We start from the raw sequence: 13,340 nt of genomic DNA, 5'->3' as shown, positions 1-13,340 counted from the left end.
AGTTAAGAGACATGGAAGTCAAAATAAGAAGGTCTTGTGTGCACCTAATCAGATTTCTATAAAGAACAGAGTGAAGCATTACCGGACTTGAAATTGTACTACAAAGCTATAGTAACCAAAATAGCATGGTACTGGCATAAAAACATATAGACTAAATGAATAGAATAGATGGCCTATAAATAAATTCATGCATTTACAGTGAACTCATTTTTGTCAAATATGCTAAGAACGTACCCTGGGAAAAGGATACCTTCTTCAATAAATGGTGCTGGGGGAAAATGGATATCCATATACAGAAGAATGAAACTAGACCCCTATTTCTCAACGTATGCAAAAATAAAATCAAAATGAATTAAATTCTCAAATCTAAGACCTAAACTTATGAAACTATTAGAAGAAAACATTAAGAAGTAACTTCAGGACAAGAATAGTCTGGGAAGAATTTCTTGAGTAATACCACAAAAGCACAAGAAACCAAAGCAAAAATGAAAACATGGGATCACATCAAGCTAAAAAGCTTCTGCACAGCAAATGAAACAAGCAACAAAGTAAAGAGACAACCCACAGAATGGAAGAAAATATTTGCAAACTACACATCTGAGAGGGGACTAATAACTAGAATGCATAAGAAGCTCAAACAACTCAATAGGGAAAATAATCAAATAACCTAGCAAAAAAACATGGGCAAAAGAGCCGAACAGACATTTCCTTAGAAAACTGGCATGAGACAAGTATGCCCCTCTCACCACTCCTATTCAACATAGTATTGGAAGTGGCTGGCCCAGGGCAATCAGGCAAGAGAAAGAAATAAAGGGTATTCGAATAGGAAGAGAGGAAGTCAAATTGTCTCTGTTTACAGATAACATGATTGTATATTTAGAAAACCTCATCATCTCAGCCCAAAATCTTCTTAAGCTGATTAGCAATTTCTGCAAAGTCTGAGGATTCAAAATCAATGTGCAAAAATCACAAGCATTCCTATACACCAATAATAGACAAACAGAGAGCCAAATAATGCGTGAACTCCCATTCACGATTGCTACTAAGAGAATAAAATACCTAGGAATACAACTTACAAGGGATGTGAAGGACCTTTTCAAGGAGAACTACAAACCGCTGCTCAAGAAAATAAGAGAGTACATAAACAAATGGGAAAACATTCCATGCTCATAGATAGAAAGAATCAAAATCGTGAAAATGGCCATATTGCCCAAAGTAATTTATAGATTCAATGCTCTCCCCATCAAGCTACCATTGACTTTCTTCACAGAAGTAGAAAAACTACTTTAAATTTCATATGGAACCAAAAAAGAGCCCTCATAGCCAAGACAATCCTAAGCCAAAAGAACAAAGCTGGAGGCATCATGCTACTTGACTTCAAACTATACTACAAGGCTACAGTAACCAAAACAGCATAGTACTGCTACCACAACAGATATATATACCAATGGAACAGAACAGAGGCCTTAGAGATAACACCACACATCTACAACTATCCGATCTTTGACAAACCTGACAAAAGTAAGCAACAGGGAAAGGATTCCCTATTTAATAAATGGTGTTGGGAAAACTGGCTAGCAATATGCAGAAAATTGAAACTGGACCCCTTCCTTACATCATATACAAAAATTAACTCAAGATGGATTAAAGACTTAAACATAAGACCTAACACCATAAAAACCCTAGAAGAAAACCTAGGCAATACCATTCAGGACATAGGCATGGGAAAAGACTTCATGACTAAAACACCAAAAGCAATGGCAACAAAGCCAAAATAGACAAATGGGATCTAATTAAACTAAAGAGCTTCTGCAAAGCAAAGGAAACTATCATCAGAGTGAACAGGCAACCTACAGAATGGGAGAACATTTTTGCAATCTATCCATCTGACAAACGGCTAATATCCAGAATCTACAAAGAACTTAAACAAATTTACAAGAAAAAAACAAACAACCCCATCAAAAAGTGAGCAAAGGATATGAACAGATACTTCTCAAAAGCAGATACTTGTGCGGCCAACAAACGTATTAAATAAAGCTCATCATCACTGGTCATTAGAGAAACGCAAATCAAAACCACAGTGAGATACCATCTCATACCAGTTAGAATGCTGATCATTAAAAAGTCAGGAAACAACAGATGCTGGAGAGGATGTGGAGAAATAGGAATGCTTTCACACTGTTGGTGGGAGTGTAAATTAGTTCAACCATTGTGGAAGACAGTGTGGTGATTCCTCAAGGATCTAGAACCAGAAATGCCATTTGACCCAGCAATCCCATTACTCGGTATATACCCAAAGAATTAAAAATGATTCTACTATAAAGACACATGCACATGTATGCTTATTGTAGCACTGTTCACAATAGCAAAGACTTGAAACCAACCCAAATGCCCATCAATGATAGACTGGATAAAGAAAATGTGGCACATATACACCATGGAATACTATGCAGCCATAAAAAGGGATGAGTTCATGTCCTTTGCAGGGACATGGATGAAGCTGGAAACCATCATTCTCAGCATACTAACAGAAGAACAGAAAACCAAATACCGTATGTTCTCACTCATAAGTGGGAGTTGAACAATGAGAACAGATGGACACAGGGAGGGGAACATCACACAATGGGGCCTATCAGGGGGTGGGGGGCTAGAGGAGGAATAGCATTAGGAGAAATACCTAATGTAGATGATGGGTTGATGGGTGCAGCAAACCACCATGGCACGTGTATACCCATTTAACAAACCTGCACATTGTGTACATGTACCCCAGAACTTAAAGTATAATAATAAAAAGTGGGCAAAAGAGCTGAATAGACATTTCTTAAAAGAAGACATACAAATGGCAAACAGGTATATGCAAAAATGCTCAATATCACTAATCATCAGAGAAATGAAAATCAAAACTGCAATGAAATATCGTCTTGCCCTAGTTAAAATGACTTTTATCCAAAGGAAAGACAATAATGAATGCTGGTAAGAATAAGAAGAAAGAGAAACCTTTTCTCCTACCAACCCTACACTGTTGGTGGGAATGTAAATTAGTACAGCCATTATGGAGAACAGTGTGGAGGTCCCTCCAAAAACTAAAAATAGAACTACCATATGTTCCAGTAATCCCACTACTGGATATACATCCAAAAGAAAGGAAATCAATACATCAAAGAAATGTCTGCATTCCCTTGTTTATTGCAGCACTATTCATAATAGGCAAAATATGGAATCAACCTAAGTATTCATCAACAGATGAATGGATAAAGAAAATGTATGTATACACAGTGAAGTATTTCAGCCATAAAAAAGAATGCAATCCTGTCATTTGTAATAACACAGATGGAACTGGAGGATATTTTGTTAAGTAAAATAAGCCAAGCACGAAAAGACAAATATTGCATGTTTTCACTCATACGTAGGAGCAAAAAAATAAATAAAATTTAACTCATGGAGATAGAGACTAGAATGATGGTTGCCAGAGGCCGGGACAGGTAGTGGGGAGGAGGGAATAAAGGGAGGTTGTTTTATAGGTACAAAATTACAGTTTAGACAGAATGAATAAGATCTAGTAGTCAGTAGCATGATAGAATGACTAAACAGCAATTTACCGTATATTTTTAAATAGCCAAAATAGTAGAAACGGAATGTTCCTAAAACAAATAAATGACAAATGCTTGAGATGATGGATACTCTAAGTACCCTGATTTTATCATTACACACTACATGATATGCCTGTATCAAAACATCACATGTATCTCATAAATTATGTATAACTGCGATGTGTCCATAATAATTATAAATAAATTTTTAAAGAAAAAATAAGGGAGTGGGAGAATATAAGAGAGAAAATATTTGAAGAGTTGATAGGTGATAATTTTCCAGAAATTCTGCAAGATGCCAATCCACAGATTGAAGAACCCCAAAGAATCTTAGAATCTGAAGGATGATAAATAAAAAGAAATCTTCTCCCAGATATATTGTGCTGAAACTGTAGAATACCAGAGAGAAGGTATTAAAACCAACCAGAGAAAAAAGATAGATACCTACATGAGAATACATTTAGAATGATAGCTGACTTCTCCATAACAACAATGGAAAGTAGAAGTCAGTGATGATGTATTTGCTTTGCTATGTGAAAATACCTTACATGAATAAGGGCAAAATAAAGACATTTTCAGATAAGTAAAAATGAGAAGAGCTTGCTACCAATAACTAAAAGAAGGTTGTATTCAGCTAAAAGAAAGTAGCCCAGGTGGAAGGACTGGAACATAAGAAGAAATTATAACCAGAAAGATGAAAAATTGGGGATAACTCTAAATATATATTGACTACACACAATGTGATCTAATGGAAAATTATTAAAAGATAAAATTACACTATATTACTATAATAGCATATAAGTCACAAATCATATGATTGGATTATTTGAGAGAAGAAAGTAACAAATTAATATATTTGTTAACTTCAAACTTTGATCATTTAGGTATGCAAGCTAAAATGTTCAGAAATAAACAGAATAAAAATAGAGGGTATAATTTCCAAACTAGTTGATGGGGAAAATGTAATGAGAAAAAAAAAATTTGGTCTAAAAGAACACAAGAATGGGGTGAGGGGAGAACACAGAAAAGCCAGGACAAATAGAAAGCACATAATAATCCAAATACAATTCACACCTGTAATTGCAACACATAGAAAAGACCAAATACTTTAGACTACAGACAAAAATTGCCAGATAAAATTTTTAAATGAACTATATGCTGATTACTGGGAGCCCCTCTAAAACAGAAGAACATATAAACAGAAAGGAAAGGGTGGAAAGAAGATATACGAGGAAAATAATAACCAAAAGAAAGTTGGAACATTTCTATTAGTATTGGATAAATGAGACTTTTACTAGAGCTAGTGACAGTTTCTACATAATAATAGAAGTTTCAATTCACCAGGGAGATATAATATTTTGAACACGTGTGTGCCTAAGAATTAAATCTCAAAATATATGAAGCAATATTTGACAGAGTACAAGAAAAAATAGATAAGTTCATCTCCATAATGGGAGACTTAAACACATCTTTCTAATTAATTGATAGAACAACAGAATTAGCAAGTTTGATATCTTGCACCTAACAGCTGCAATTCAAAAGCTATATGGAAGTTGTCAGGAATTTGACCACACAACTGGGCCTTACAGTAAGTCTCAATGACCATCTCTTAAGCTAAGCAACACAACCTCATTAAGTTGGCCGCTGGGAAGGACAGGCCACATGTAGGTAAGCTTGTTCCATAGAGGATTTTCAACTCTAGAATGTTTCCACTGGCCTGGCTTACTGGTTCCTTCATGTTTTATGGCCCACCTAAAACAAAAGATAAAAACAAAAAGAAATTTAGCAAGGTTAAACATCATTTTAAAATATTCATTTAATTCATTGAGTACTTACTATATACTAGGCAAAAACTCAGTTTGAATTAAAAACCCAAATCTGAAAATTTGCTGTGTAAAGAGACACAGATGAGAGTAACTTAATAAAAAATAATAAATTTTAAAATCAGGAAAGCATTAAGGCAAAATTGGCAATGTTATTGCTAGACAACCATATTTGAGGCAAAAGGTAAAGTAGAATAACAGTCCTTTTATAATAACAATGACATAAATAACAATATTAACATAAAAATCAAGCAAAACTTTAGACAGTAAAAGAGAAGTTAGCTGACATACAATTATTGTGGGATACATTATTAAAAGACCAACAGATTGGAAAGCACCAGATAAATTTTTTAAAGTAATAAATAAAAACATAAAATATCTGACTGCCATAACTAATAAATGTAAGTATTTATATACACTGTAACATGCTAATGGAGAATATATCTTTCTCAACAATTCATGGAATATTTGTAACATTTGCCACATATACACAAAGTAAACTTTAATATAGTTTTAAAATAAAAATGGAATAAGCCATATATTGTGACAAATGAGAAAACAAAATCAGATATAAAGGCAATTTTATAATTTCGACCACATATTATATTAATTATATAGTAATTATATTGGTTACATTATATATAAGTATTATGATATTTATTATCATAAGTATTATATTAATTATATATTAATTATAAGTAAACACACATTTCTCCCCTAAAACTCTATCATACCAGATGGGGGGGAAAAATGTGATCAGTAGTTATTTAGTAAGCAATGAAATAACGTACTTGAAACCTTACAGGATACATGTAGAATTATATCCAAAGATAAATTTATAATATTAAGTGCTAATTTATTAAAAGCTAAGTAGAGAAGGGAAATTAATAAAGCATTCAACTCAAATTATTATTTTTTAAATATAAAATTGTCCTAAGGAAAAATAGGTGAAGGGAAATTATAATAAAGGTTCAAATAGAAATCAATAACTTGGAAAGTAGACCCTCAGCAGAATGGTCCAAAGAAGTGTTTTTCAGTTTGGCAGTTCCTCAGAAAGTCAAATATTAGAATGCCACGTGACCCAGCAATCCCATACTTAGGTGTATAAACTCAAAAGATTTGAAGGTACGTATTCAAATAATACTTGTGCATGAAAGTTCACAGCAGCACTATTAATAGTAGGCAAAAAGTAGAAACAACCCCCAAAATATGTCTTTGAAATAAAAAATATAATAGCAAATCTCTTGCAAATAAATCTAGATGAATAATAATGTAAGACAAACCAAACAGGAAAATTGAGCTAAATATTTAACATTAACAAAATGAAAAGTAAGAGTATATTATGCACGTATATATAAATAAATAAAATTCTTTTTTTTTTTTTTTTTTTTTGAGACAGAGTCTTGCTCTGTCGCCCAGGCTGGAGTGCAGTGGCTCGATCTCGGCTCACTGCAAACTCCACCTCCTGGGTTCACGCCATTCTCCTGCCTCAGCCTCCCGAGTAGCTGTGACTACAGGCGCCTGCCACCACGCCCGGCTATTTTTTTGTATTTTTAGTAGAGACGGGGTTTCACCATGTTATCCAGGATGGTCTCGATCTCCTGACCTCGTGATCTGCCCGCCTCAGCCTCCCAAAGTGCTGGGATTACAGGTGTGAGCCACCGCACCCGGCCTAAATACAACAATTCTAATGAATAAATTAATTTCTGGGAAAAACCTCACAGATTTGAAATAGAAAATACTAAAAACGAGCTCCTGATCATGTATCTTTGCAGAACATGGGACAGATCTTTTCATGTGATATAAAATACTTTAAACCATAAAGATATAGAAAACTAGTTAATTCATCCCATGAAGGGGAGATAAGCTTCATAATAAAGTTAGTGGTAATTTAAGAAGTGATACAGCAATTGTATTTATAATTAAAGATGTAAAATTCCTAAATCAGTATTAGCCAATAAAATGTAACACTGTGGCAAGAGCATAATTATAATAGCTAAGAAATACTGGTCCTAGAAATGAAATGATGGACATTTACTAATGCAATACATCACTGATTAATGAATGAGAATGCAGGAGCAGTGCATCACCCATAATTTTCCAGTGCACATGATGGTCATCTGAGCCTGCAAATTTTCTGAGATCCCTTAGCCCCGTCAGATCCATCCATAGTACTTGGCCTTGTTCTCTGTGAAATCACAAATTCATTATCTGAGCAATGCTTTTTATACGTCTTGTTTCGTAGAGTGTTGGCTACATACAAGACAACAAATACCCAGCAACCCAAACTGAAGTCTAAAGAGAAATGGAAAGTTCATTAATTCAGACAACATATTTGAGTTATTGGAATATTAGCGAACAACTTCAGAAGGCGGTAAGCTCCTACAACTGCAGGTGAAAGTGACAGGAACACATATATTTAAATCATACCAATTTTTTTTTATTTTTTGGAATACATGGTCTACCTCCAAGAACCCGCTTCTTTTGAAAACCTTTCTTGTTGTTTTCTCATTCACACATCAATATCTTCTGGGCCTGGAGATATAAAAGCTTGCTTTCTTGTTTCTCATAGCCATATCTAGTTTATTGTTACTCCATCCAATTCCAAAGACCCCCCAGTCGCTTTGAAGCACATATCAATAGACCATATCAGCTACTTCACTTCCTGGTTGCATTTATATCAGTTCTCCTTTATCCTTTCTTCTCATTTATTGAAGAGTTTACTATCCTGGCTTACTTTTGTTCTCTCTACCTCTGCTCCTGTAATTATCCAACATCTTTTCATTATCTGAGTAGACAATCCACCCTGGCTTCTCAGGGCCTCCCAAGATTTTAACCCCTTTTCAAATATCAGCCTACCCTTCCCATGAACACAACCTCAAACTGGTCAATACAAATAACTACACCGCTTTCAAAATCCTATTTTCAACAACACCACCCTTTCACCACCACCTCCTTTTTCTCTAGTTCATGTATTTAAGTATCCGTACTCCAATAATTCCTCAACTCTTCCAGATTATCCAAGCCACTGCATTGATCACCTCTTCATACTCCATAACCTCCCTGCCAGGTAGGCTCCTCCCTTTGTACTCAGTTAAGATTCATGGTCCAGCGTCATAGCCACTGTCTTGTGCTTGCCCTCAACCCATTGCCCCTTCTCCTTCTCTGTATTCACTTAAAAAAAAATAAATAAACCAACTCTGGTTATGTCCAACTCAAAGCCTATACTTGAAGAGTTGATCAGTGGCTGGAGAAAAACACAAACAACCATGAATGAAATTGCTACAAATGATCAGATCACGATGTGGTTTGGGGAGCGATATGGATATATTAGGGAGTGTTTAAGAATTTGAGGACTTTTTTGGTTGTCACAATGATTAGATGACACTACTGTCATCTAACTGGCAGGAGACCAAGAATACCAAATATCCTTCAAAATATGGGAAAGTTTGTCCCATATCTCACAGACTTTCAAATTTCCCTCTGAGCATTCATCTTGGGGAAAATTGGAGTCTAAAACCAAACTATGTTTTACAAAACGACACCATTTTTTTTTATTGAGATGGGGTGTAGCTATGTTGCCCATGCTGGTCTCAAAGTCTTGGCCTCAAGTAATTCTCCCACCTTGGCCTCCCAAAGTGCAAGGATTATAGGCATGAGCCACCATGCCCAGCCCAAAGTACTTTTTCATACACACTGAATTTTATAGAAATTCAGCTCCCTCCAATATCTCAAGTAGGGAAGCTCTGATTTTTTTTATGTCGTTCACTATTTTGGAAAAATCACATCATTGATGGCATTACCATTTATGGTATTTGAGTCACCAATACAACATAGTTGTATCCTTTGGTATTTATAGTTCACATATCCAGTTTGTTCTATGCATAGGAGCAAGTATCTGCAAACTTAATGTTGTCCAGAGTAGCTGTGCTGAGAATTTATATTACAATATATATTACTTTTACTTTAAAGTTATTTTTCTTTTATTTCCATAATTATTACTGGTCAACCATTTCTTTAAAGTTACATTAGTGGGTAGGTTATCTTAACTATAAATTTTATTTTAGGATAATAAAGAAGTCATTAAAATATATTTTTTATAAAGAGGGAGCATGAGATCAGGTAGTGTTGACAACTACTCTTTTAAATTTATAACCACAAACCTCAAGTGGACCCTCAGCACTGGTGGGCCATCTCACTGCATTCCTCCATCCCATTGACTCCAACCCCTGAGGGGCACATGACTTCTTTCTCATCAAACCTCTCACTTCCCACTGCCCATTTCTCAATGTCTGCTGAAGCCCTTCTTATTTCACTGAGAAAATAGAAGTGGTCAGAAGACTTTCCTCATCCTCCCACCAGCAAATCTACCCAACTCCCTGCCTCTGTACCCATACACTCTGCCTGCCCTCCTGCCCTCCACTATAGCAGAGCTGTCTGTTCTCTGATTGAAGGCCAATACTTGTGCTTGTGCCTCGGACCCTTATCCTCCTTCATCTAGGACTTTGTTCCTGCTTTCTGCTGTTAATTTTCCTTCCCTTCTGCATCATTCCATCTGCATAATGTCTGACAATCTGACACGAAAAAAAGAACCCTCTCTACACCCACATCCATGACTAGTTATTGCCTTATTTCTGTGTGTCCCTTTGCAGCAAAGTCCTTAAAAGACTCATCTCCTTTTTCATTCTCTTCCCTTTCTCTCCTAAACCAATTCCTATTAGATTTTCATCTCTGAAACTCCAGTGAAACTGCCTCAGGGTTTTCACATTACTGAAGTCAAAGGTCTTTTCTTAAAACCTACCTGAACTAACAGAAACATCTGACAAAGGGTATTTCCTCCTTCTGACCTGGCAGACCCAATGGTACTAAAGCTAGCTGAGGTGATAAAGGATTCTGTGTTAAGTCTCTGGTAAGCCCAATAAGAGAAGTGCAGTGTTGGTCCTAAGATTGTTGAGCAAGACCATCCTCTTTGCAACAGAAAACAACTGTGTTTTTGAAAAACAATTCCTGGTGTATTGAAACACTGTTTTTGAGACTAAGAACTGGGACATGCATGGTGAAGTGACGATGAAAACTGAGCCACCCATCATGAGCTGGGTGTGGTAATATCCTTCATGACATGTGGTAAGACAGATGCAAAAACATCCTATATTGTACAATGGAAGTGATATATTTAGGATCAGGCTCAAGCAAATCCAGGTTTTTGCACTGATTCCTCTCCCTTAACTTACACCTGTGGCCTGGAGAGAGTTTCTCTATGACTATTTGACTTAATGGCAGAAGAACTCAAGCCTGGTTCACAAAGAGGTCAGTGTGATGTGTTAGTGCTGGTCAGAGTGCACTGCTCTTACATTTATAGTCCCACTTGGGTGTGTCCCTGAAGGACAGTGGTGAGAAATTGTCCCATTAGGTTGAGCTGTGAGTGGAATACTTGATCACCCACTTTGTAGAAAGTATAGGTAACCAGAGCTGTGGATATACATTGATACATTATTAATGATTTCACCTGCTGATAAGAAGCCTCAAGAAGACAAAACTGGAAGATCAGAGAAATGGAATTTTGAGGAAAAAGTATGTGGATGGATCTATGGGGGGGGGTATAAAGCTTGTGAATCTTTATTTCTCATGTAAATGCCTACCAGAGAGCATCTATCACAGAAGAGGTTCTCAACAACCAAGTGGACAGGATGCCCAAAGTGCCCCCATCAGAATGTTTATCTATTGACCTGATATCACACACAACATTGTCTCAGATTAAGAGACCCATTTTATGGCAAAGGAGGTGCAATAGTGAACCACAGGATTCACCTGTCTTACATTGTACATTATCTCCCAGAAGCAGTTGGCATCAGAGAATGAAAGAATGGCCCTGAAGTCTGAACTAAGTCTCCAGCTTGGGGTAACACTGGTAAGGTTGGGGTGTTATCCTAAAGGATCAGTATATGCAATAATCCCAGCATTATACGGTGGTGTGTCCTTAACAGCTAGAATACATGGGTTCAGAAACCAATGGTAGAGGGAGGACTGGCCCTTCTTGCCTTCACTTTCAAAAAGCTACTTCAGAATCTGTATTCCTATTTCTAAAACCTTAGGCTTCGCTGGGTACTGATTTTCACTGTGGTAACACTTCTGCCAGTGGATGCAATAAGTCTTCCACTGACCTGGGGAGTGATTGCAGAATTGATCTTGATTGCCATGAGGACTGAAATTTGCCCCTACACAGTGGAGGCAAAGGTCTGAAACCCAGGGGACCTTGGGGACATTTGGTAGTGCTTCTATGCCCAGTGAATAGAGGAAAGGGGCAATTGCATCAGTCATAGTCTAGTATGGGCAAATACATTAAGGGCTGAGACTTCTCAAGGATAAAGTCCTGGGTAAAGTAACTCACACTAGTCAAAGCACTGGCCAAGAATAAGAGAAATCTAAAATTGATGGAAGAGGAGGAAGTTGATGCCTTCCAGTCAGAGTCTTAGGACCAACTGCAGCAGTGAAGGTTGAGGCTTGATTTGCAAACCCTTTTTGAGTCATTTTAGGAGACTGCAACGGATGACCACATTGAAGTACTTAACTATAACCCCAACCCCTTGAGGCAGAATTGAGGGCATCTTATTCTCCTATAAGATAGGGATATTGTTAGAGGTGCAAGTGGATCTGAATGGCCTAAGAGGTGGACTGTACTGGGCCCGGTTTACGTGCCTCTCCAAATTCACTCAGCCCCATTCTCCTCCCTGTTCACATGTTCATTGAAGATCTTAGGCCACCACTGTAGTCACTTCATCTTCTACCAGCACTGATTCTCTTATACACTCCCAGAGAGAGGGCCAGGCTTTGGCACAGCTTCCTTCATACCCACTGAACCATGGAGTGCTCATGGGTATGGAGTGTTCCTTCATACCCACTGAACTACTGGAGTGCTCCATTTCTTGGAGCTGACCGTCATTCCACCACCTCCTGTCTCAGATAAAATATTGTCCCACAGGGCATGGGCTCTGGCTTCCCCAGTGACTGCCTAAAAGGCCCTCAGAGGATCAGTAATATAACCCAGAAGTGAGGGGGACTCAATGCCTCTTGGGGCAAACTTTGACTAATTAGAACCTAGGGACAAGAGGAATCAATAAATAAATCCCTTTCCTTTCCTTCCTAAGATATGTGGGTCCTACAAACCTGGATGAAAGGTGTCCCAAGTGAGTTTACTTTTGAAGCTATGGCCAAATCCATTACACTCCACCTGGTACTTTATTTCCCTCCTTCCCTTCCCTGCTTTCATTTTTCTTTCGCTTTTGCTGACCTGGGATTGCACTTCCTAATAAACCTTAGCATATAAACTTCTTCGGGCTACTGTTTACTAGGAAACTTGAATTGAAGCACCAAAAGACATGGGTGAGGAGCAATCTAAATCTCTATCTGATCATACTCTCAGGTAGTATGCCATAAAAGAGTCTAAGTTCAATCTAAATTATCTCTCAACCAAGAAGCTGGGTGTTGGGGATGGAATTTAATCTTCAAGTATAAATACATAATAGAACAACTATATGTATATAATATATCCTATATAAGCATACTTGTATGGATATAAAATCACATCTTAGTTTACTTCTACAGTTTTTTATTATCTGGTTGCAGTGCCTATATAACTTCAGCCCATCAGGGTGTCTTTAAAATGAGCCGGTCATGTTCAACTTACACTGTTAATAAACATTAACATAGAGCAAAGGCTATTAGACTGCAGAGTTCTGACACAGGATGACCTTTTATGTAAAAGCAATAGACCTCTTAATATTCTGCTTTATAAATGAAAAGCTGACAGACCCTTAACTGTAATGGCACTAGCTGGCCCAGCTATAATGACAACACATGTGCACAACACAAATTAGAACTTTACAGCATCAGTAAGTTCTCTGGAATCCTAATTCTTAAAAGCTAGCAC

The 13,340-nt window shown here is 37.0% G+C and overlaps 1 protein-coding gene across 13 annotated transcripts in view; it reads right to left on the bottom strand.

Annotated features, from left to right (window-relative positions):
- Positions 1 to 13,340, bottom strand: part of DCDC1 (doublecortin domain containing 1) — a 514,242-nt gene that overhangs the window by 90,101 nt on the left and 410,801 nt on the right. For all 13 annotated transcript variants that reach the window (XM_054524533.1, XM_054524542.1, XM_054524537.1 and 10 more), the window contains one exon: positions 5,219 to 5,342. In XM_054524533.1, coding sequence (XP_054380508.1) covers positions 5,219 to 5,342 — 124 coding nt within the window. The remainder of the gene's footprint in view (positions 1 to 5,218; positions 5,343 to 13,340) is intronic.

The sequence above is a fragment of the Pongo abelii genome, chromosome 9 (assembly GCF_028885655.2).
Source record: "Pongo abelii isolate AG06213 chromosome 9, NHGRI_mPonAbe1-v2.0_pri, whole genome shotgun sequence".
NCBI lineage: Eukaryota > Metazoa > Chordata > Mammalia > Primates > Hominidae > Pongo > Pongo abelii.
The sequence above is the reverse complement of the archived record's forward strand: the minus strand, read 5'-3'. Positions and strand labels throughout refer to the sequence as shown.